We start from the raw sequence: 25881 nt of genomic DNA on the forward strand, positions 1-25881 counted from the left end.
AAGGACACTATACAATGATAAAAGGGACAATTGATCAGGAAGACATAACCATATTAAATATTTATGCACCCAATGACAGGGCTGCAAGATACATAAATCAAATTTTAACAGAATTGAAAAGTGAGATAGACACCTCCACAATTATAGTAGGAGACTTCAACACACCACTGTTGGAGGACAGGACATCCAGTAAGAAGCTCAATAGAGACACGGAAGACCTACTTACAACAATCAACCAACTTGACCTCATTGACTTATACAGAACTCTCCACCCAACTGCTGCAAAATATACTTTCTTTTCTAGTGCACATGGAACATTCTCTAGAATAGACCACATATTAGGTCATAAAACAAGCCTTTGCAGAGACCAAAACATTGAAATATTACAAAGCATCTTCTCAGACCACAAGGCAATGAAACTAGAAATCAATAACAGAAAAACTAGGAAAAAGAAATCAAATACTTGGAAAATGAACAATACTCTCCTCAAAAAAGACTGGGTTATAGAAGACATCAAGGAGGGAATAAGGAAATTCATAGAATGCAACGAGAATGAAAATACTTCCTATCAAAACCTCTGGGACACAGCAAAAGCAGTGCTCAGAGGCCAATTTATATCGATAAATGCACACATACAAAAAGAAGAAAGAGCCAAAATCAGAGAACTGTCCCAACAACTTGAACAAATAGAAAGTGAGCAACAAAAGAACCCATCAGGCACCAGAAGAAAACAAATAGTAAAAATTAGAGCTGAACTAAATGAATTAGAGAACAGAAAAACAATTGAAAGAATTAACAAAGCCAAAAGCTGGTTCTTTGAAAAAATTAACAAAATTGATAAACCATTGGCTAGACTCACTAAAGAAATACAGGAAAGGAAACAAATAACCCGAATAAGAAACGAGAAGGACCACATCACAACAGAGCCAAATGAAATTAAAAGAATCATTTCAGATTACTACGAAAAATTGTACTCTAACAAATTTGAAAACCTAGAAGAAATGGATGAATTCTTGGAAAAACACTACCTACCTAAACCAACACATTCAGAAGTAGAACAACTAAATAGACCCATAACAAAAAAAGAGATTGAAACGGTAATCAAAAAACTCCCAACAAAAAAAAGCCCTGGCCCGGATGGCTTCACTGCAGAGTTCTACCAAACTTTCAGAGAAGACTTAACACCACTACTACTGAAGGTAGTTCAAAGCATAGAAAATGATGGAATACTACCCAACTCATTCTATGAAGCTACCATCTCCCTGATACCAAAACCAGGTAAAGACATTACAAAAAAAGAAAATTATAGACCTATATCCCTCATGAACATAGATGCAAAAACCCTCAACAAAATTCTAGCCAATAGAATCCAACAACACATCAAAAAAATAATTCACCACAATCAAGTGGGATTTATACCAGGTATGCAAGGCTGGTTTAATATCAGAAAAACCATTAATGTAATCCATCACATAAATAAAACAAAAGATAAAAACCACATGATCTTATCAATTGATGCAGAAAAGGCATTTGACAAAGTTCAACACCCATTTATGATAAAACTCTTACCAAAATAGGAATTGAAGGAAAATTCCTCAACATAATAAAGGGAATCTTTTTTTTTTACAGCCAATATCACTCTAAATGGAGAGAACCTGAAAGCATTTCCCTTGAGAACGGGTACCAGACAAGGATGCCCTTTATCACCACTCTTATTCAACATCGTACTTGAAGTCCTAGCCAGGGCAATTAGGCTAGACAAAGAAATAAAGGGTATCCCGGATTGGCAAGGAGGAAGTAAAGTTATCACTATTTGCAGATGACATGATCTTATACACAGAAAACCCTAAGGAATCCTCCAGAAAACTACTGAAACTAATAGAAGAGTTTGGCAGAGTCTCAGGTTATAAAATAAACATACAAAAATCACTTGGATTCCTCTACATCAACAAAAAGAACACCGAAGAGGAAATAACCAAATCAATACCATTCACAGTAGCCCCCAAGAAGATAAGATACTTAGGAATAAATCTTACCAAGGATGTAAAAGACCTATACAAAGAAAACTACAAAGCTCTACTACAAGAAATTCAAAAGGACATACTTAAGTGGAAAAACATACCTTGCTCATGGATAGGAAGACTTAACATAGTAAAAATGTCTATTCTACCAAAAGCCATCTATACATATAACGCACTTCCGATCCAAATTCCAATGTCATATTTTAAGGGGACAGAGAAACAAATCACCAATTTCATATGGAAGGGAAAGAACCCCCGGATAAGCAAAGCATTACTGAAAAATAAGAAGAAAGTGGGAGGCCTCACTCTACCTGATTTCAGAACCTACTATACAGCCACAGTAGTCAAAAGAGCCTGGTACTGGTACAATAACAGGCACATAGACCAATGGAACAGAATTGAGAATCCAGATATAAATCCATCCATGTATGAGCAGCTGATATTTGACAAAAGCCCAGTGTCAGTTAATTGGGGAAAAGATGGTCTTTTTAACAAATGGTGCTGGCATAACTGGATATCCATTTGCAAAAGAATGAAACAGGACCCATACCTCACACCATGCACAAAAACTAACTCCAAGTGGATCAAAGACCTAAACATAAAGACTAAAACGATAAAGATCATGGAAGAAAAAATAGGGACAACCCTAGGAGCCCTAATACAAGGCATAAACAGAATACAAAACATTACCAAAAATGATGAAGAGAAACCAGATAACTGGGAGCTCCTAAAAATCAAACACCTATGCTCATCTAAAGACTTCACCAAAAGAGTAAAAAGACCACCTACAGACTGGGAACGAATTTTCAGCTACGACATCTCAGACCAGCGCCTGATCTCTAAAATCTACATGATTCTGTCAAAACTCAACCACAAAAAGACAAACAACCCAATCAAGAAGTGGGCAAAGGATATGAACACATGTTTCATTAAAGAAGATATTCAGACAGCCAACAGATACATGAGAAAATGCTCCCGATCACTAGCCATTAGAGAAATGCAAATTAAAACTACGATGAGATTCCATCTCACACCAACTAGGCTGGCATTAATCCAAAAAACACAAAAGAATAAATGTTGGAGAGGCTGCGGAGAGATTGGAACTCTCATACACTGCTGGTAGGAATGTAAAATGGTACAACCACTTTGTAAATCTATCAGGCGTTATCTTAAACAGTTAGAAATAGAACTACCATACAACCCAGAAATCCCACTCCTCGGAATATACCCTAGAGATACAAGAGCCTTCACACAAACAGATATATGCACACCCATGTTTATTGCAGCTCTGTTTACAATAGCAAAAAGCTGGAAGCAACCAAGGTGTCCGTCAACGGATGAATGGGTAAATAAATTGTGGTATATTCACACAATGGAATACTACGCATCGATAAAGAACAGTGACGAATCTGTGAAACATTTCATAACATGGAGGAACCTGGAAGACATTATGCTGAGCGAAATGAGTCAGAGGCAAAAGGACAAATATTGTATAAGACCACTAGTATAAGATCTTGAGAAATAGTAAAAACTGAGAAGAACACATACTTTTGTGGTTACGAAGGGGGGAGGGAGGGAGGGAGGGAGAGGGTTTTTTATTGATTCATCAGTAGATAAGAACTGCTTTGGGTGAAGGGAAAGACAACACTCAATACATGGAAGGTCAGCTCAATTGGACTGGACTAAAAGCAAAGAAGTTTCTGGGATAAAATAAATACTTCAAAGGTCAGCGGAGCAGGGGCGGAGGTCTGGGGAACAGGGTTTGAGGGGACTTCTAAGTCAATTGGCAAAATAATTCTATTATGAAAACATTCTGCATCCCACTTTGAAATGTGGCGTCTGGGGTCTTAAATGCTAACAAGCGGCCATCTAAGATGCATCAATTGGTCTCAACCCACCTGGAGCAAAGGAAAATGAAGAACACCAAGGTCACACGAGAACTAAGAGCCCAAGAGATAGAAAGGGCCACATGAACCAGAGACCTACATCATCCTGAGACCAGAAGAACTAGTTGGTGCCCAGCCACAATCGATGACTGCCCTGTCAGGGAGCACAACAGAGAACTCCTGAGGGAGCAGGAGATCAGTGGGATGCAGACCCCAAATTCTCATAAAAAGACCATACTTAAGGGTCTGACTGCGACTGGAGGAATCCCGGCGGCAATGCTCCCCAGACCTTCTGTTGGCACAGGACAGGAACCATTCCCGAAGACAACTCATCAGACATGAAAGGGACTGGTCAGCGGGCGGGGGAGAGAGATGCTGATGAAGAGTGAGCTAATTAAATCAGGTGGACACTTGAGATTGTGTTGGCAACTCTTGTCTGGAGGGGGGATGGGAAGATAGAGAGAGAGGGAAGCTGGCAAAATTGTCACGAAACGAGAGACTGAAAGGGCTGACTCAATAGGGGGAGAGCAAGTGGGAGAAGGGAGTAAGACGTATGTAAACTTAGGTGTGACAGACTGATTGGATTTGTAAATGTTCACTTGAAGCTTAATAAAAATTAATTAAAAAAATAGTAAACATTATAAAAGCTACTCTCAGGCATCCCATATTTACTCAGATTTGCCATAAAAAGACCAACACTGAAACACTTTTATTGAAAATACTCAAATCAGAAGAGAAACAAATTCAGGAAATCATGCAAGAGTTATGGGAATTAAGGGTAATCAAACACCTTGGTAAAGTTTGCCACTATCTTAAAAGACAGGGAGTATACTCACAAGAGACATTCAAGGACAGACTATTCATAACAACCCAGAAGTAAAAATCTAGAAAATGTCAACAATAAGGCTGAGGGGAAGGCTGGAGAAAATCAAAGGGCGTAAGAGTGTGCTCAAGTTCCTGTCCTGTGAGGGAAAAGAAGGGAGATCATTTCTTAAAAGACAAAAAGAATGACAAATCAAAAGATTTTATAGAAAGATATCCAAATGTTTCAACAGTCACAATAAAGGGAAACAAAATAAACTCACCAGTAAAAAGACAGAGATGATTAGGTTTGATAAAAGAAACAAAAGTTAACTATTGTGCCAATACAAAAGACATACCTAAAGCATGCTGTTGTTAGTTGCCATCAAGTCAGCTCTGACTCAGGGTGATTACTTTATGTATAAAGACAAGGAAAGGTTTAAAGTAAAAAGATAAAAACAGATATAACAGTCATACCAAAACCAAAGGAAAGGTGATATAACGTCAGTAAAAATATACATAGACCTTAGGACAAAATGTACCATTAAGGAGAAAGAGATCCACTACATAATGGTAAAAGATTCAGTTTACCAAGAAGGCATAATGTTTCTAACTATGAATCCAACAAAATACATATGAAGTAAAAAGTAATCAAACCCTTGGCAGAAGATAACAAATCTACCCATTGATTTATTACTGGTTGGCCAAGCAGATAGCCAGCAAAGATAGAGATAACACAGAGGTTTGAACAATAAAATTAATAAGCTGGTATCAATGAACAAATATAAACTTCTCCATTCAATGATTAGAGAACAAAGATTTGTCTCAAGCACACAGAACTACCAATGTACTTGATTATAAAGCAAGGCTCGATAAATTTTTAAAAACAAGTATCATACAGATAACATTCTTTAATCGCCATCCAATTAAATTAGAATTTAATAATAGAATGATAAATTAAAAATCCTCATACACTTGCAAATTAAAATCGTTACTTCTAAATATCTCATGGATCAAAGAACAAATTATAATAAAAAATAACAAAATACTTAAAACTAAATTTTATAAATGCAGTAGTCTAGATTTTTGTTATGGATTGAATTGTGCCCCTCCCTCCCAAAATATATACTGAAATCCTGGCTATATGCTGTTATGATTCAATCATATAATTACATCAGTTGGCCCTGGACCGGGCAGATTACCTTACATAAGGTAGCCTAATGTAACGTAATGCAATCACCTCCCAAGATGCAGTCTAATGTAAAGTCAGGAAAGGTGTACCTCTGGGTTGTATCCTTTCACCATATCTATTCAGTCTGTATCCTGAGCAAATAATCCAAGAAGCTGGATTATATGAAGAAGAACAGGGCATCAAGATTGGAAGAAGACATTAATAACCTGCATCATGCAGCTGACACAACCTTGCTTGCTGAAAGTGAAGAGGACTTGACGCACTGACTGATGAAGATCAAAGACCACAGCCTTCAGTATGGATTACACCTCAACATAAAGAAAACAAAAATCCTCACAACTGGACCAATAAGCAATATTATGATAAATGGAGAAAAGACTGAATTATCAAGAATTTCATCTTACTTGGATCCACAATCAACACCCATGGAAGCAGCAGTCAAGAAATCAAAAGATGAATTGCATTGGGCAATCTGCTGCAAAAGACCTCTTTAAAGTGCTAATAAGCAAAGATGTCACCTTGAAGTCTAAGCTGAAACTGACCCAAGCCATGGTGTTTCCAAATGCCTCATATGCATGCGAAAGCTGGACAACAAATAAAGAAGACTGAAGAAGAACTGACGTCTTTGAACTGTGGTGTTGGCAAAGAATATTGAATATACCATGGACTGCCAAAAGAACGAACAAATCTGTCATGGAAGAAATACAACCAGAATGCTCCTTAGAAGCAAGGATGGTAAGACTACGTTTCACATACTTTGGACGTGTTATCAGGAGGGATGAGTCCCTGGAGAAAGACATCATGCTTGGTAAAGTAGAGGGTCAGCGAAAAAGAAGAAGGCCCTCAAGGAGATGGATTGACACAGTGGCTGCAACAAAAGGCTCACGCATAACGATGGCACAGGACTGGGCAGTGTTTTGTTCTGTTGTACACAGGGTCACTTTAAGTCGGACTGGACTCGTTAGCACCTAACAGCTACGACAATGTAATGTAATGCAATCACCTCCCATGATGCAATCTAATGTAATGTAATCAATCAATCAGATCAGGTCATACCAGTGTAGGCTGGATCCCAAACCTAAAGACTTCAGAGATATAAAAAGAGAAGATTAAACACAGAAGGGGAGACAGATGCCATGTAAAGATTGTCTACAGGGCAAGGAACCAAGGAAGGCTGAGATTACCTACAAGGAAGGGATCTACCGAAGCCCCGGTCTGGACTTTCAGCCTCCAGAATTGTGATAAAATAAACTTTTATTCTTTAAAGCTACCTATTTGTGGTATTTGTGTTACAGCTAGGAAATTAAGATAGCTATTAAAAGAGAAAAAAAAGATAGAAATTATAAATACACAATAAAGACATTTAATAAATTCAAAAGTTGCTTTGCCTAAGACAAGCAAAATAGTCTTCAAGATTAACCTGAAAAGATTAACCTCCTGCTAGATTAATCAAGAAAAGAGATAAAGCATAAATAAACTATATTAAGAATTTTTTAAAAGCCTAAATCACGAGTAAAACAGAGATGTAAAAGATAGTAAGAAACAATCCACCAAGAAAACATAACTCTTATAAATATCTATGCACTCAATGACATAAAATACATAAACTCTAACAGCACTGAAAAGAGAAATAGTTCCACAATAATAGTAGAAGACTTTAATACACCATTCTTGGTAAAGGACAGAACGTCTAAAAAGAAACTCAACAAAGATACAGAAGATCTAAAGGCCACAATCAATCAGCTTGACTTCACAGACATATATACAACACTCCACCCAACAGCAGCAAAGTAAACATTCTTTTCCAAAGCACAGAGAACATTCTCCAGAATAGATCATAGTTTATGCCACAAAGCAACTATCAGTACATCCAAACAAAAAGTTAAAAGAAACAAAAAAAAAAGAAAGAAAACCAGGCCAAAATCAACATGTTAGCCCTACAACTCGAACAAATAGAAAGAGAGCAGCAAAAGAAGCCCGCAGGCACCAGAAGAAAGGAAATGATAAAGATTAGAGTAGAAATAAATGAAACAGGGAACAGAAAAACAATAGAAAGAATCACAAAACCAAAAGTTAGTTCTTTAAAAAGATCAACAAAATAACAAACCACTGGCCAAATGGACGAAAGAAAAACAGGGAGAAAGCAAATAACCCAAATAAGACATGAGATGGGGGACATTACAACAGACCCAACTGGAAAAAAAAAATCATAACAGAATACTAAGAAAACTTGTACTCTGACAAATTTGAGAACAAAGAGGAAATGGACAAATTTCTGGAAACACACTACCTAAACTAACACAAACTAAAATAAAAAATATGAACAGGCCCCTAACAAGAGAAGAAATTGAAGAGGTAATTAAAAAAAAAAACAACTCAAGAAAGAAAGCCCTGGCCTGGACGAATTCACTGGAGAATTCTACCAGAAATTCAGAGAAAAGCTCACACCAGTACTACTCCAACTATTTCAGACCACAGAAAAGGAAAAATACTTTCTGAATTCATTTTATGAAGCCAGCATAACCCTGATACCAAAGCCAGGCAAAGACACAAGAAAATTACAGATCAATATCTCTCATGAATATGGATGCAAAAATTCTCCACAAAATTCTAGCCACTAGAATTCAGCATCATATCAAAAAAATAATACACCACGACCAAGTGGGATTCATACCAGGTATGCAAGAGTGATTCAATATTAGAAAATTAATCAACAAAATCCACCAAATAGAATAGAGAAGAAACACATGATCATCTCAATCAATGCAGAAAAGGCATTCGATCAAGTCCAAAACACCCATTTCTGATAAAAACTCTCAATAAAATATACATAAAAGGGGAATTCATCAACATAATAAAGGGCATCTACACAAAACAAACAGCAGCCAACATCATTCTTAATGGAGGATGAAAAACATTCCCCTTGGGAACAGGAACAAGACAAGGATGCCCTTTATTACCACTCCTATTTTACATCGTGCTGGAAGTCCTAGCTAGAGCAATAAGGCAAGAAAAAGAAACAAAGGGCATCCAAATTGGTGATGAAGAAGTAAAACTGTACCTATTTGCAGATGATATGACACTATACAAAGAAAACCCAAAAGATTCCACAAGAAAACTACCAGAACTAATAGAAAGATTCAGCAGAGTTGCAGGATACAATATAAACACACAAAAATCAGTCGGATTCCTATACACCAATAAAGAAAACAACAAAAAGGAAATTGGGAAAACAATACCATTTATAACAGTCCCTAAAAAAATAAATACTTAGGAATAAATCTAACCAGGGATTTAAAAGACCTACACAAAGAAAACTACAAAACGCTAACATAAGAAACCAAATGACATCTTCATAAATGGAAAAACATACCATGTTCATGGATAGGAAGATTAAACGTTATGAAAATGTCAATTCTACCCAAAGCAATCTACAGATATAATGCAAACCTGATCCAAACACCAACAGCATTCTTTAGCAAGATAGAAAAGCTAATCACCAACTTTATATGGAAAGGGAAGAGGCCCCAGTTAAGCAAAGCATTACTGAAGAAGAACAACAAAGTGGGAGGCCTCATACTACCTGATTTTAGAATGTATTATATCTCACGGTAGTCAAAACAGCCTGTACTGGTACAGACAGGCACACAGACCAATGGAACAGAATTGAGAAACCAAATCTAAATCTATCCACCTACGATCAGCTGATCTTTGACAATGGACCAAAGTCCATTAAATTGTGAAAAGACAGTCTTTTTAACAAATAGTGCTGGCAAAACTGAATGACCATCTTTAAAAAAATGAAACAGGACCCATACCTCACACTATATACAAAAACTCAAAATGGATTAAATACTTAAATATAAAACCTAAAACGATAAAGATCATGGAAGAAAAAATAGGGACAATGCTAGGGGCCCTAACACATGGCATAAAGAGAATACAAACCATAACTAACAATGCAGAAACACCAGAAGAGAAACTAGATAACTGAGAGCTCCTAAACACTTATATTCATCAAAAAACTTCACCAAAAGCATAAAAAGAGATCCTACAGACTGGGAAAAAAATTTTGGCTACAACATATCCAACAATAGTCTAATCTCTAAAACCTACAAAATAGTTGAACACCTCAGCAACAAAAAGGCGAATGATCCAGTTAAAAAAAATGGGCAAAGGATATAAACACACACTTCACCAAAGAAGACATCTTGGCAGCTGATAGACACCAGACTCACGAAGAAATGCTCATGATCATTAGCCATTAAAAAAAAGTGCAAATCAAACTACGTGAGATACCATCTCACCCCAACCATTACTGGCACCAATCAAAAAAACAGAAAACAACAAATGTTGGAGAGGTTGTGAGGAGGCTGGAACACTTATGCACTGCTGGTGGGAACATAAAATGGTATAACCACTAGGAAAATGATACAGTGTGTCTTGGTCATCTAGTATTGCTATATAAAAATACCACAAGTGCATGGCTTTAACAAAGAAAAATCTATTCCCTCACAATTTAGTAGGCTATAAGCCCAAATTCAGGGTGCTAGTTCCAGGTTCGGAAGGCTTTCTCTCTCGGTTCTGGGGAAAGGTCCTTGTCATCAATCTTCCCCAGGTCTAGGAGCTTCTCAGCACAGGAACCCTGGGTCCAAAAGACCCACTCTGCTCCTGGTGCTGCTTTCTTGGTGTATGAGGTTTCCTCTGTCTCTCTGCTCCCTCCTCTCTTTTATATCTCAAAAGAGATTAACACAAAATACAACCTAATCTTGTAGATTGAGTCCTGCCTCATCAACATAAAAAAAACCTGCCTCTAATTCTGCCTCATTAACATAGAGGTAGGATTTACAACACATAGGAAAATCACATCAGATGACAAAATGGTGGACAATCACACAATACTGGGAATCATAGCCTAGCCAAGTTGACATACATTTTTTGGGGGAACACAGTTCAATCTATAACGTGGTGTCTCCTTAAAAAGCTAGAAATAGAAATACCATATGCTCCAACAATCCCACTACTAGGAATATATGCTAGAGAAAAAAGAGACGTCACACAAATAGACATCTGCATACCCATGTTCATTGCAGCATTATTCATAATAGCCAAAAGGTGGAAACAACCTAGTGCCCATCAACAGACGAATGGATAAACAAATTATGTGCCATAACACAATGGAACAGTACACAACGATAAAGAACAATGATGAATCTGCAAAGCATCTCAGAACACGAATTAATCTGGAGGGCATTACACTGAGTAAAATAAGGCAATCACAAAAGGACAAGGATTGCACGAAACTATTATAAAAACCCAAGAAAAAGTTTACATGCAGAAAAAAAATCTTTGATGGCTACAAGGGAGTGGAGGAACAGGGAGGGGGAATCACTAGATAGACAAGCGTCAACCTCAGTGAAGGGGAAGACAACACACAATATAAGGGAAGTAAGCACAAGTTGACCAAGGCAAAGTCAAAGAAGTTTCTTAGACACATCCAAACACTTTGAGGGACTAGTTACTGGGGCTGAGGGCTGTGGACCATAGTCTTGGGGACATGTAGTTCAACTGGCATAACACAGCTCATAAAGAAAATGTTCTACATCCTACTTTGGTGAGTAGATCACCAAAGTAGGATGTAGAACATTTTCACCAAAGTAGGATGTAGAACATTTGGGGTCTTAAAAGCTTGCAAGCAGGCATCTGAGATACATCTATTGGTCCCATCCTGTCTGGAGCAAAGGAGAAAGAAGAAAGCCAAAGACACAAGGAAAATATTCATCCAAAGGACTTATGGACCACATGATCCACAGCCTCCACCAGACTGAGTCCAGCACAACCAGATGGTGCCTGGCCACTACCACCGACTGCTCTGACAGGGATCACAATAGAGGGTCTCGGATAGAGGAGGAAAAAAATGTAGAACAAAATTCAAATTCACAAAGACCAGACTTACTGGTCTGACAGAGACTGGAAGAACCCCCAAGACTATGGCCCCAGACACCCTGCTAACTAAGAATTGAAGCCACTCCCAAAATCCACCTTTCATCCAAAAATACAAAACAAAAAATAACACATGTGAGGAACGTGCTTCTTAGTTCAAACAAGTATAGGAGAACAAATTGACAACACCTGCCCAAAGGCAAAGACCAGAAGGAAGGAAGATATAGGAAAACTGGAGGAATAAGAATGGGGAACCCTGGGTGGAAAGGGAAAGGGGGAGAGTGCTGAAACACTGCAGGGATTGCAGTCAATGTCACAAAACAAACTGCGTATAAATTTTTGAATGAGAAACTAATTTGTGCTGTAAACTTCACCTAAAGCACAATAAAATTTCAAAAAAGGACAAACATATAGAAGTGACAATGTTATAACTGAAAAAATAAAACTAAGAAATGTTATCGACACTTCATGCCGATAAGTCTGAAGTCAGAAACAATGAAAAATTTCTCCAAAGAAAACAACTCATCAAACTGACTCTGAATGAAGTAGAGGACTTGAATAGTGTAATTACTATTAAGGAAATTAAAGCAGCAGTTAAAAATCTCCCTGCAAAGAAAAGACCAGGAACAGTTTTACAAATGAGATCTACCAAATTTTCAAAGAAGTAATGATTACAGATTTACACAAACTCTTGCAGAGAATAGAATAAGAGATAATCCTTCCTGATTTGTTCTTTGAGACTTGACCCCTAAACCAGTTAAAGCAGACATGAGAATGGAAAAATTACAGGCATATTTCACTCATGAATATTGATGCAAAAATCGAAATAAAATATTAGCAAACTGAATCCAATAGCAGATAGAAACACAATATGTCATGGCCAGGCTGTACTTATATATTAGAAAATCAATAAATGTTATTCAGAATAACAGAATAAAGAAAAAAACTCATAGATCATCCTAACATATGTAGAAAAAGGCATGCAATTAAAGGAAGAAAACACTTTAGTAAACTAGATAGATAATTCCATTAACCTGACAAAATTTATTTGTGAAAAAACTTACAAGCATCATTCTAAATGGGGAAACTTTAGGAGCAGTCTCCTCTTACTACTACAACTGAACATTGTACTTGAGGCCCTAGATCTTGTAATAAAGCAAGAAAAGGAAATTAAAGGCAAATAGACAGGAAAAAAAATAGTCTTTGGTTGTAGATGATATGGCATGGCGTAGTGGTTTAGAGCTACAGCTGCTAACCAAAAGGTCAGCTGTTTGAATCCACCAGGTGCTCCTTGGAAACCACGTGGGGCAGTTTTACTCTGTCCTATAGGGTCGCTATGAGTCAGAATCGACTCAACGGCAACGGGTTTGGTTTGGTTTTTGGATTTAAACAGACGTATTACATAGAATTCATAGGAGAGTTAGCAGCCAGGCTGAGTAGAAGATGAATATACCAGCAACAAAAAATCAGAAGATGTAGCTTAAAATATGACACTGTCAAGATCTAGAATAGAACAGAAATCACCCCAGAGGCTTAAAATAAAGAGACTTTAGTGAAAGGACTACTTACAAAGGTGTGGGCAGGATTAAAGGACCCAACAATGCATAGTACAGTGCTCATACTAGCAACCTTGGGAACTCAATAGCAAGCCTAGGGCCAAAGGAAAGTCGGGAGAAAATTAAGAGCCCAATGAAGTCACCTTAGAGGAGGGGATGCCCTGTGGGACTATTAGTCCTGGAGAGAACTTAGCTACTGTCCTGGGTTAACTCAGCACAGAAACAGAGAGGGAACAGATGGAGAAGTGCTGGAGAGGCAAAGGGTTGGTGGAGGGAATCACACATAAGTGCAGAAAGAGAAAGTCAGGCAGAGCTTGAGTCCTTCCCACAGGGAGTTCTGTGGCACCAAACCAAGACTGACAGAGCTTCAGGCAAGGACCCCAAGTGAACAGAGCAATCCTTTCCCTTCACTCTGCACTCTGGATGGGGTAGGGGAACTTGGAAGCGTTTGTAAACATCCTAGCTCTAACTTCTGCCCCCACCCTTCACTCCAGCACCCCCCCCCCCCACACACACACTAGCACCCTCTTGCCCTGCTGTTCAGGACTGTTTTGCTCTGAAGAAGTACCTCTGCAGAAGATCAAAGGAGTGAGCCTGACAGATCAAGGTGTCAGTAAGCACTGCATCACTAGAATTCAAGGCATTGCAGCCGCCATTCTTTTTAGTGTGCTGGGAAAGGAGGAATGGTGTAATCTTTCCCCCATCAGCCCACACCCACAGCTGGGTGGCAGAAGTAAGTCCTCAGAAGCTGGCTACTGTGCTGTGTCCATGGCCTACCCAGTACCTAGTGGTGATCAGTCCTTGCCCCACCCATGCTATTAGTCTGATAGATAATCATGGAATATCACAACAGAAAAGGCCCTTACGTGGCTGTTCCACAGATGAGGAAGGTGAGGCCCAGAGTGGAGAAGAAACCAGCATAAGTTCCTGGGGTCAGGGGGTGGAAGACCAGAAAGAGGGCTCCCATCCTTCTCGCCGTGCAAATCTAGGGCTTCCCGTGGAGGCTCTGAGTCCTCACATCTCTGCTCAGTCATCCCGTGTCTGTCTGGCCAGTGAGGGATCCCTGTCCCCTCTGTTCTCCCACAAGCCAGCCTTGTCACAGAGCTCACTTAAGGAGGGACCCGTGCCAGAGGGTGGCCCAGAGAAGAACTGGCCTGACTGAGGAGGCTGGGCCTAGCATCCAGCCAGGTTCATGAGTTTCAGAACTTCCTGAAACCCAGCCTACCTTTCAGCTCTGAGGAACCACCTGGAACAAGGGAGTCAGCTCCCCTGGGCAGCCCATGTAGCACAGGAATGAAGGCACGATTTCAGGTCAGGTGACGAGTGGGGGCTGGAAGGGGTTGGCCATGGGGAAGTTGAGAGGAGAGGGCTGTCAGGGGGCCCTGGGCTCCTGCAGCTCATTCATCTGCGTATCCCCCCGCACAGTGTCAGGCACATGGAAAGCACTCAAGAAAATGAATGAAAGAAGCAGAAAGCTGAGTGTGGGGAAAAGCCACTCGAAGCAGCTCAGGTGGGGAGGGCAGCAATGAAGAACAGAGAACTTTATTTTCCTCTGATTTTATCATCTGTGAGCAAAGGTCTCTCTGCCTGACCTGAGGCTCAGAAGAAGCACATGGCGGAAGGATCTGTAGAGCTACCCCTTACAGAGCACTTGCCATGCGCTGGGCATTTCATTCTCATTTCTTCCTCCTGTTGACCATATTAAACCCAACCCGTTGCCATGCAGTCAATTCCACCTCATAGCGACCCTACAGGACAGAGTAGAACTGCCTCATACAGTTTTCAAGGAGTGCCTGGTGGATTTGAACTGCCAACCTTTTGATTAGCAGCCACGGCTCTTAACAGTACACCACCAGGGTTTCCTTGACCTTATTAAAAAAAAAACAAACAAAAAAAAACCACTTTGGGTAGGTACTATTATTGTCTAGTGGCTTAGAAGAGAATTTAAAAATTGCCCAAGGTACACTGCTATAAGAGGCACAGCTCAAGATTCAATACAGGTATTTACTGCTTGAGAACCAAACTTTGAACCACTGTTCATTCATTCAACAAATTCCAGCGAGCACCCACTATGTGTCAGGCATGGTTCTGAGTGCTGGAAACACAGCTGTGAATAAAACCCACAGCAGCTCTCCCTGAAAGCTTCCATGCTAGATATTGGAGGACACAGACAATAAAAAGCAAACACATAACTAAGTAACATCATGTCAGAATGAGATAAACCCGATGAAGAAAAGTAAGGCGGGATGAGAAGATAGAGCAGGGGTCAGTACACCTTTTCTGCAAAAGGCCAGAGAGTAAATATTTTCTGCTTTGCCAGCCATAGGGTCTCTGTTGCAATTACTCAGTTCTGCCTTTGTAGCACAAACGCAGCCATAGACAATCTGTAAGCAAAGGGGCGTGGCTGTGTTCCAATAAAACTTTATTTATGGACACTGAAATTAGAATTTCATATAATTTTTACATGCCACAAAATGTTATTCTTCTTTTGACTTTTTTTAAGCTATTTAAAAACATAAAAACCATTTTTAGCACGGGCTATACAAAAGCATATGGTGGGCCAGATTTGGCCTGCGGGCTGTAGTTTGTCAACTCCTGGGCTAGAAAGTGGCTGGAGCGTGTATATAGGAATGTGCTTTAGATGGAGTGGTCAAGGAGGGCTTCGCTGAGGAGACAGCACCTGAACAGAGACCTGAATGAGGTCAAGCAATGAACTCTGTGCTCCAGGCAATGGGAACAGCAAGTGCAAAGGCCCTGTGGTGTGACCAGAGAGGAGGCAGTAAGGTAGAGTGGCAGGCAAGAGGTCATAGAGGTCAGCAGGTGCCAGATCATGTGGGCCTCCAGGCCTTGGGGGAACTTTGGTCTAAATGTGATGGCAAGTCACTGGGCTCTAACACTTACTAGCTTTGTGACTTTGCACAAGTTATTGAACCTCCCTGATTTTTTCATCAAAATGGGAAAAAACAACTGTACTTGTCTCAGAGGGTTGTCATAGGATTAAAGAAGCTAACATGTACAAGGGATACCCCACCCACCACCACTGAGTCGATTCCAACTCACAGCCACCCCATAAGGTTTCCAAGGCTGTAATCCCCTTTGGAAGCAGACTGCCACATCTTTCTTCCGTGGAGCCACTGGTGGTTTCGAACAGCCAACCTTTTGGTTAGTAGCCGATCACTTTAGCCACTGCATTACCAGGTCTGCTAGATAAGGGACACAGTAAGCTGTAAATGAATGTTGGCTTCAGGTATCAATATTGTTGTGATCTGCTCTGACTTATATTTTTAATAGGGTCACTCTAGCTGCTGCATGGAGACAAAAAGCTCTAGAGAGGAAAGGAGGGTACAGGGAGACCAGCTAGGAGGCAATTTTGGGCATCCCAGGGTAGATGACAGTGCATGGCACCAGTGGAGGTGATAAGGGCACTACTCGGACTGCCAAGTGGCTTTGCAGATGGCAGCTGCAGTCCTCCAGACAACCCTCAGTGAAGGTTCTGAGAAGTCTCCAATGACCAGCAAACCTGGATTCATCCCCAACACCATCACATCCAACTGCGTGAAATAGGAGTGGGGAGAAGAGGTGATAACTTTCGTCAAAACTTACCCACGATGTCCACAACGTCAGGCCGGATGAGCGGCTCCCCACCCGTAAGCCGGATCTTGTCCACGCCTTCTTTCACGAAGAGCCGTGCAAGAGCCAGGACCTCTTCAGTGGTCAGCAGGTCAGCCTTGGGGGTCAGGGGGACCCCCTCCTCGGGCATGCAGTATTGACCTGGGGGCATGGGAAGGGTCGTGGAGGTGGGTAATGGGCACAGCAGTCAGGCCTGTGATGTCCTCACTCCCCAACTCCCCCACAAGGCAGAAAGCTCTTCCTGAGCCCCATATAGACAAAGAGAAGAGACCTCCCCAAATCTGGGGGTCAAAGCAGGGTGGTGATTAGCCCTAGGCCAGATTCCACCTGGGGCTCATTTTTCTCATCTGCCCTAGTGGCACAGGGGTTAAGAGCTATGGCTGCTAAACAAAAGGTTGGCAGTTCAAATCCACCAGCCACTCCTTGGAAACTCTATAGGGCAGTTCTACTCTGTCCTATAGGGTTACCGTGAGTTGGAATAGACACAATGGCAATGGTTTTTTTTTTTTTTTTTCGGTCTGTTCATTTGGCCTTAATATCCCTCAGTGGGGGAGCTGAGGACATGGGTTAAAGAGGATAAAATAGGCTCTGAGCACAGCCTGGCCTGAGGTAGCGGGAGGCCGAGATGCTGAGTCCCTCAGCATCATTCATCTTTCTTCATTCATCTGATTCTGGCATACAAATATTAGCACATACTACCTGCATCACGTGGGGAAAGGGCCTGGGAAGTTCTCATTCAGCTGGTGGTAAAAGCTGCCCTCCTCTACAGCTACCAGTGTTGTCATAGCCATCCTATGTATTTCAGGCCATCATCTGTCCCATTTTATAGGTGGGAAAACTTAGGTACTACTTGTTCAAGGTGAGGTAACAGAATGCAGTAAATTAGGTGAGCTGGGGCAGGTGGGGGGTGCCATCTACTATACCACTTGATCCTGTAATACAGGTTTCTCAAGGGTTAGGTCAAGATCGGCTTGAGGGCCACGGAATCAAATTACCGAGCTGGATCTGGAATTGGTTTTTAAGACAGAATAGTAACCAAACCAAAATCCACTGCCGTCAAGTTGATTCCGACTCATAGCAACTCTATAGAACAGGGTAGAACTGCCCAGAGAGTTTCCAAGGAACGCCTGGCAGATTTGAACTACTGACCTCTTCGTTACCAGCCGTAGCACTTAACCACTACGCCACCAGGGCTTCCAGGATAGTAACAGAATAGGTAAATATGTCAGAACATACTACATGCAGTTAAAGTAAATATTACTTGACTAAACATTTATTACTTACACACATACACACATATACATGCATTTATTGGGCTATGAGGTTAATTAATTTCTTATTGTAAGCCACAGTGAAAAAAGAAAGAGAAAGGCAGAAAGACAGACACAAAGACAGGAAGGAAGATCAAAACTTTAGGAGTACCCCCAGCAATGGATACAGCCCCTAGAGAGCTCCCCTGAGATTATGAAATGGGTATTCTTCATATCAGTACTGGTCCCAGCCAACTGGCATAGCAGGCAGGGTTGGCCACGGGCACTGTTGTGTATTTCACATGTTTATAGTGCCCACCCCCCACATCCTGAACTTTGAGAACTGCAGAGAAACAGCACAAGAAAGGGGAGAAAAGAACCCTAAACAGAGAGAGAGAGCCAAGACCCAACTCCGAGCCGAAACCCAAAAGCCATTCTGTTTTCAAACCTAACCCCAAGTGGAATCCACCTTTCAGAATTGTAAAACTCAACATTGATCCCTATCTCAACCCTGAACCCTGCCTGGCCTGAGAGGCCGGGGGAGTGGGTGGAAAAGTCAGAACCAGGCATCAGGAGAGCTGAGGACTCCTGGGCATGGGGCGATTCCAGAAGCTGCTTCAGTGGAGGCTCAGCAGTCCCAAACACAGGATTACAGGAGCCCAGAGGGGCTGAAGCAGGTGACTCACATCTGAGGTTGCACTTTTCCGTGAGGGAGATTCGCAAGTAGCTGTGCTGGCGGCCGAAGCTGTCGGTGAGGAAGGCGGAAAAGGGGGCGGCGTGCTCCCTCAGGAACTGCCTCCGCCTGGACAGCTCCTGGGGGGACAAGACAGAGAGGACAGCGTGGGCCCCTGCTCCCAGCCTGGGGGGAGGAGCCAGGAGAACCCACCTGGGGCCAAGTCAGCCAACCTTAGGTCTACCGTCCCTCCCTCATCTATGACTTGCCTACAGCACTGCTAACATTTTCACACATTCAGACCCCACTGTCCTGAGGGTGCAAGGATTCTCCTTCTCATTCACAAGATTGGGAAAGAGACTTGAGACTAGGGCATGCGGTGTGTTGCCAGCTGGGCAGCATGGTGGGTGGCAGGGACAGCAGACAGGTAAGGCATTATACCCAACCCAGGCCCGTCTTCTTCCCTGCTGCCATCTTACCACCTCCACCTCCCTCCAGGAAGCCTGTCCAGGAACAAACATTTCCAATCTCTCTTGAACAGGGTCACTGGGAGGGAATGTGCCACCTCAGCATCATGCCAAACTGAGGTGGGAGCTTGGCTTGGTTGTCAGGAGCTGGCGGGAGCTTGGCCAGAAAGGAGAAGGGATGGAGTAGGCGACTGTAAGAGGACTTTGGCTCAGACCGTACTGCTGCCTCTGCCTGGGAAATGGTGAGCCACTCTCCAACCTAGGCCTCCCCATGTGCCTTCCCTTATAACAAGGGACAGAAGGAGCTCAAAGCCAAATTGCTAACTGTGAGTTTGGGGTGTCACGCAAGCTGCCTTTCCCATAGCTACACCCCTGCTGGCTGGGGCATCCCCTCTCCCCTGAGGAAAAAATCAGGTCAAGCCATCAGGAACCGCTGGGGCTGCCCCCACCTGGGAAGGATGGTGCTTGTAGAGTGGGCTCCCCTCGTTGAGAAGGGTTTTGGGACAAGGACAGCACAATCAGGGAGACCCACAGGAGGAAGGAGGCAACAGCCCAGCCCCAAGCAAGGGAGAAGTAGAGGGCCAGGATGACCACCCGCAAAAACATTGCTGTTGATTTCAACTCAAGGCTACCCGATGTGTGCAGGGGCAGAACTGCTCCATACGGTTTTCAAGGTTGTGACTTTTCAGAAGCAGATTGCCTGGCCTGTCTTCCTAGGTGCCTCTGGGTGGGTTCAAACTGCCAACCTTTTGTCTAGCATTACCTAGTAGTCAATTGCTTTTCAACCTTTATTCTTCATCCTGTCCTGTGCCAGAAGGAAGGATTACATACCCATTGTCTGGGGCCTTAAGGGGAAGAGATAGCTAGAGGCACCAAGCAAGGCCCAAACTTGTCCCAAGGAGAGAAAGGAGACCGCCAATCTCACCCTTTCCCACATCGGATCTCCCTCTCCCTAGAGAGCACAACCCGACAGATGTTGATGAGATAACTGCTCCAAGGAAGCACACTTTGCAAAGCATCTCACAGTTTCCCAAGAAAGTTCTCTCCTTCAATTCCCACACCCACCCATAAGGCGATTATTATAACTAAGGCTTGGATGGGGTCCAAGAACACCCTAGGCAGAACCAAGATTCAAATCCAGGTCTTCTAATTCCAAATTCTAAATTCCTTCCCCTAATCACACAAGGAGAGTCCAAGAAGGTATGCAGAAAGATGATGGGGTGGGGAGAAATCACTTCTCTAGGATTCTTAGAACAAAGAAATCATGACTCCAGTGGTCTTCCATGAGGTCTACCTATGAACAGGACTCTGGATTAGGGGCAGGAACCCCTGGTTTCTGGGCCTAGTATAGCCAGACATACTGGGAAAATTCCTTAACTTCTTCAGGCTTGTTTTCCCAGTTATAAAATAAGAACATAGTATGGGCTAAGAAGTAGTCCCTGGGTTGTACAAATGGGTAACACATTCAGCTTCTAACCGAAAGACTGAAGGTTCGCGTCTACTCCAAGATGCCTCAGAAGAAAGGCCTGGCAATCTACATCTGAAAAATCAGCCACTGAAAACCCCGTGGAGCACAACTCTACCCTGACACACACAGGTAGTCATGAGTCCATTGACTTGACAGCAGCCTCTTTTTCCAATGGGCAAAGGATGTCTGTGAGTAAGGGAGTGGAGGGGGACGGGAAGCTGGTGGGTAACCTAGGAGAGCAGAAGGCTTCAAGTTATCCTGAGGTCCAGGGTAACAACACCTATACTCTAGGAGGCAGTGGTGACCTCTTCAGACTTAGCTGATGTCAGAACCATCAGGGAGCTTAAGGAAAAAAATTCCACTGGAGACCAACTGAATTGGGAATCTCTGGGGCTGGAGTCTAGGCACTGGTGGGGTTTTGTTTGTTTTTTCATCTCCCCAGGTGATTCTAATGTGCACCAGGGGTGACAGCCATTGATCCACACAGAAGACAGAGGAATATGAGAGAGGGTGGGGGAGTGGGGAGAACCAAAAACTGCTTCCATGATTTTCCTGGGTCCATAAAACTTACCTCACTCTACCCACCCCAAAACCAGTTTCCCAAGGCTGCCAAGAAACCCTGCTCACGGCTCCATGACAAATGAGCAGCAGCCACTTCTCTGAACTGCAGCATGCTTGGATCCAGCAGCCACTTCCTCCCTACGGACTCACTATGAACACAAGCTCACCCCTTGGCTTTTCTACCAGTAGCACAGGGGTGGGGCAGGCGGAGCTCCACAATGAAGAATCCCAGCGCCAACCAGAGACCGGGAGATAAGATACCAGGGAATTTGGATTCAGGACGCAGATGCACCCTCTTCACCAACAGCTCAGTCATTTGTTAGCCCAGACCCCACCTCCTCATTTACCAAGATGACTACCCCGCCCCCACCAATCTTAACAGATTGGGGGTGGCTGGGTGAGGGAGGACCTCAAAAAAATCTAGGAATTTGGAGCGGTGAGAAGACCAAGGAGCATGAGTCAGCAGAAAGCAGAGGGCACACAGTGTGATGAGGCAATCAAGAATGGAGAATGGCGTTAGGCACGCTAGTTCTACCCGAGGGAGGGGCCGGTCAGATTTCACTTCGACACCTCAAGTGACCTTATCTAGATTCATTCAGACTCTGTACCCCTGGTGCCCAACCCAGGCTCCTACATACCCACACCCTCACCCTGCTGGAGAGACACACAAACTCACTACTTGGAGATTAACAAACTTCATCCCCTACCGCCCTCCCACTCCTTGTCCTCTCTAACACTGGGTGTCCTACTTTCATTCTTCCAATTTTTTTTCCTTTCCCTTAAATCCCTTATTGTTACGAGTTGATTTCAACTCATAGTGACCCTGTGTGACAGCGTAGAACTGCCCCATAGGGTCTTCTAGGCTGTAATCTTTACAGAAGCAGATCATAGGTCTTTCTCCTGCACAGACAATGGGTGGGTTCGAACTGCCAACCTTCCAGTTAGCAGCCGAGCACATGACTGTTTGTGCCACCTGGGCTCCTTTTAAATCCCCTGGAAGAAAAAAAATCTCAGTACCAGTCAAAGGAGTCCAGGATCCAGCAGGTGTTAACAGGCGGAACAGACAGCGACCTCCCTCACTCAGGAAGGGGTGGGGTGGGGTGTGTTGGAAGCAGTAGGACCCCAATACCCTAGGCTGTTCCTTTGCCCATCTGTGTGCAAGGCCTTTCTGCCTAGCTCGATATCTCCAGCGGCTAGTACATTATGTTGGTAGAAAGTGTTGAACCATTGTGTCAAGTGAACAAATAGGTCTATCCCCAATCCAAAGGGAAAGGCGAGGTGTGCAAAGCCGAGTGGCATGGTGGTGATCATTCATTTCCCGGCTGCTTTCCGCTGTCAAAACTTAAACCTAGAACAGTCGTTCTCAACTCTAGCTACACATTCAAATCACCTGAAGAATTTTAGAAGTATTCATGTGAGGGCCCACCTCAATCGCTCTGGAATAGGGCCTGGGCTCTGTTTTTTTTTTTTTTTTTTTTAAGTGCCTCAGCTTTCTACTGGAGCCCTGGTGTCAGGGCTGAGAGCCACACGCCTAGTGGAATTAGCATCAGGCACTACTTTAATCCAGGGGGTAGCTGTTGCAGTTATAAGCACAGACTTTGGAAAAGCCTGACTCTGTTACTGTTAGTCTGTATGAGCAAGTTGCCTAAACTCTCTATGCCTCAGTTTCCTCATCTATAAAATGGGGATAATCACACCCAATTGGAGGACTGGATGTGAGAATATAGTTCTTGCCACATAGCAGGTATTTAATGAGTGGTCACTGCAAATTTTCTTAATTCTTAGATACATATATTCATTCATTAGACACATATTCATTGAGGAGCACTAGATGTGTGGGCTATGACCAGTTTCCTACTCTGTCAGCGTCCCCAGGCCTGAAAGATCCTGGCCTTCCGACACTACTCAATGGCAGATGGCCCAAGGCCAAGGGCTTCAGACCTGCTGTCGCACCACCCTAAGCAGGACAACTGGGGTCTGAGCACCCCCATGACCATGAGCGCTACTTCTAGTAATCAGGCACTAGTTAGTGGTTGCCATATGTTGCTGGTTCTCTTTTGTCTGGAGTTCCTGGGTGGCACAAACGGGTAATGCACTTGGCTGCTAAAAAGGTTGGAGGTTTGAGTCCATCCAGTGGCACCTTGGAAGAAAGTCTTGGTGATCTACTTTTGAAAAAATCAGCCATTGAAAACCCTATCGGGCACAGTTTTACTCTGACACACATGGGTGCCCCATGAGTCCAAGTTGACTCAAGGGCAACGTGAAAAAAAATTCTCTCTTCTACCCAACCCGGTTTGAGTAGGGTGGTACAAGGAAGTTAGTTAAGGGAGGGACCCCACCCTCAAAGGATCTTCCCATAATAGTCACTAACCTTGGGCATTTGATTTGATTGGGAAAGGCCAGCCCCAAACAGCTCTAGAGTCAAGACAGAGCAGCAGAGTTAGCCAGGAGAAAGTGCACATTCCAAACTCCAGTATCAGTGCCCTAAATTACCTGTTATATTGGAATGATGCATACCAAGGGCCCCTCAAATAACATTAATCTCTATTAAATGACTGGACACAGCCAAGTACCTAGCCCCAGGCGTGGTTCTCCTCCCCTCTCTGACACTCCAACCCTATGTGGCTCCTGGCAAAGAGAATCACACTTCACTGAAACAAAAATTGTGAGGAGCTGTGCAGACTAGAGGAAACCCTGGTGGCATAGTAGCAGAAGGTCAGCAGTTTGAATCCACCAGGCGCTCCTTAAAAATTCTGTGGGGCAGTTCTACTCTGTCCTATAGGGTCACTATGAGTCGGAATTGACTTGACGGTAATGGTTTTTTTTTTTTTTTTTTGTGCAGACTAGAAGTCAAGATGGCCCCCTGACAAATCTCCTTTCCCTCCACATGTCACTCCCACGCCAGGCCCTGGCTGTACTTCTCCTGCCTTCTATCACACTAGTTACCTTCCTACAAGCCCCCACTCCAATGTTCATTCCTTCTGACCCCTGAGCTCCTGGGTGCCTTTGCCTTCTCCCCTGCCCCTGCAGGCCCTGGGCCTCAGGCCAGTTCCAGAGGTCTTGCTGCCCCGACAAAGCCTGCATGGAATCTGACAGGAAGAAAGAGGGACACTATGCACCCTGGCTGGGATAGACCCTCTAGATTGTCCAGGTCACCCCAATCCAGACACCAGGTGGCTGTATCTCCCTTACCCACCTCCCCTACCCACCTCCCCTTTCCACCTATAAAAGCTGCTCAGCTTCTCCTTGGACTAGCCCAAGGCCCCCTTCCCACTGTCCCAACAGCCAGCTCCCACTCCACACCTCACCTCTTCATCACACACTCACATCCTAACACCCAAACAGGTTAACACCCAGTGGCTTTCCCTTCTGCCTCTCCAGACATCTCCCATCCCAAATAAGCCCACCAGAGCCCAGTGGAGAGCATGGGAAGAGGGACCTGCAGGGAGGAAAGTGGGGGATGCCCCACCCCTGCTCCTGCAAACAGGCGAGCTCTATGGCTCTGCCAAACGTATGTATCTTGGGACTCATCTCACCTCTGAGGATTCTATTAAAGACAGACTTCCCTTAGTGCATAAAGATGGGCTGATCCAGAACTTAGGTTTTATAGACATGAAAAGAGGGAAGTGAGCCAGGAGCCAGAAGATACTGCAAGCAGGGTAAGAGTGGAAACCTAAGGCTCTCTGTCCAGTGCTGTCTACTACTCCACCTGCACCCTCCCTAGCTGGGTTTCAAACGATGTAAAATATCTGCTGATGCCACTACTGTGTAAGCACTGTAGGGAAATACCCAGAAAGGCAGGGGAGCACCCAGCACTCAGGGAGTTCCCCATCTGCTGAGGATAACCCTACTGGGGGTCTGTGATCAAATAGTTAACAGAATGGCTGCCCTGAGTGTCCAGGTGGGAGAGGACTAATAGGACACCACTTGTGCCAATGGTGGCAAAGATAATAATAACAACTACAACAAACATTTATTAACACAGCACTTACTTTGTTCTAATTACTTTACATATATTAACTCTTTTAACCCCTATACCTGAGTTGATTCCAACTCATAGCAATCATAGAATAGAGTAGAACTGCCCCATAGGGTTTCCAAGGAGTGGTTGGTGGATTCAACCTGCTGGCCTTTTGGTTAGCAGCTGAGCTCTTAACCACTGTGCTACCAGGGCTCTATCTTATAAAGCAGGCATCATTATTCCCATTTTACAGATGAGAAAACTGAGGCACTGAGAGGTGAAGAGACTAACTCAACTTCACACACCTAATAAGCGTGTAGCTGGGATTCCGCTCCCGATTCTGTGTTCATACCACTGTATTATAGCTCCTCTCACAGTGTAGAGGAAAGGAGAGGGATAGACTCTCTTATTTTCCCACGTGGAGGAGAAATGAGCAGAGGGGTGAGAGTTTCAGTTCCTGCTCCCTCACTTT

The 25881-nt window shown here is 43.1% G+C and overlaps 1 protein-coding gene across 2 annotated transcripts in view; it reads right to left on the minus strand.

Moving 5' to 3' along the window:
- The window catches only part of MOCS1 (molybdenum cofactor synthesis 1), a 50686-nt gene that overhangs the window by 23313 nt on the left and 1492 nt on the right, over window positions 1-25881 (minus strand). For both annotated transcript variants that reach the window (XM_023546059.2, XM_064285559.1), the window contains exons 2-3: window positions 18966-19092; window positions 17003-17170 (exon numbers count right to left, since the gene is read on the minus strand). In XM_023546059.2, the coding sequence (XP_023401827.1) occupies window positions 17003-17170; window positions 18966-19092 (295 nt within the window). The remainder of the gene's footprint in view (window positions 1-17002; window positions 17171-18965; window positions 19093-25881) is intronic.

This window comes from Loxodonta africana, chromosome 1, assembly GCF_030014295.1.
Source record: "Loxodonta africana isolate mLoxAfr1 chromosome 1, mLoxAfr1.hap2, whole genome shotgun sequence".
Classification (NCBI taxonomy): domain Eukaryota; kingdom Metazoa; phylum Chordata; class Mammalia; order Proboscidea; family Elephantidae; genus Loxodonta; species Loxodonta africana.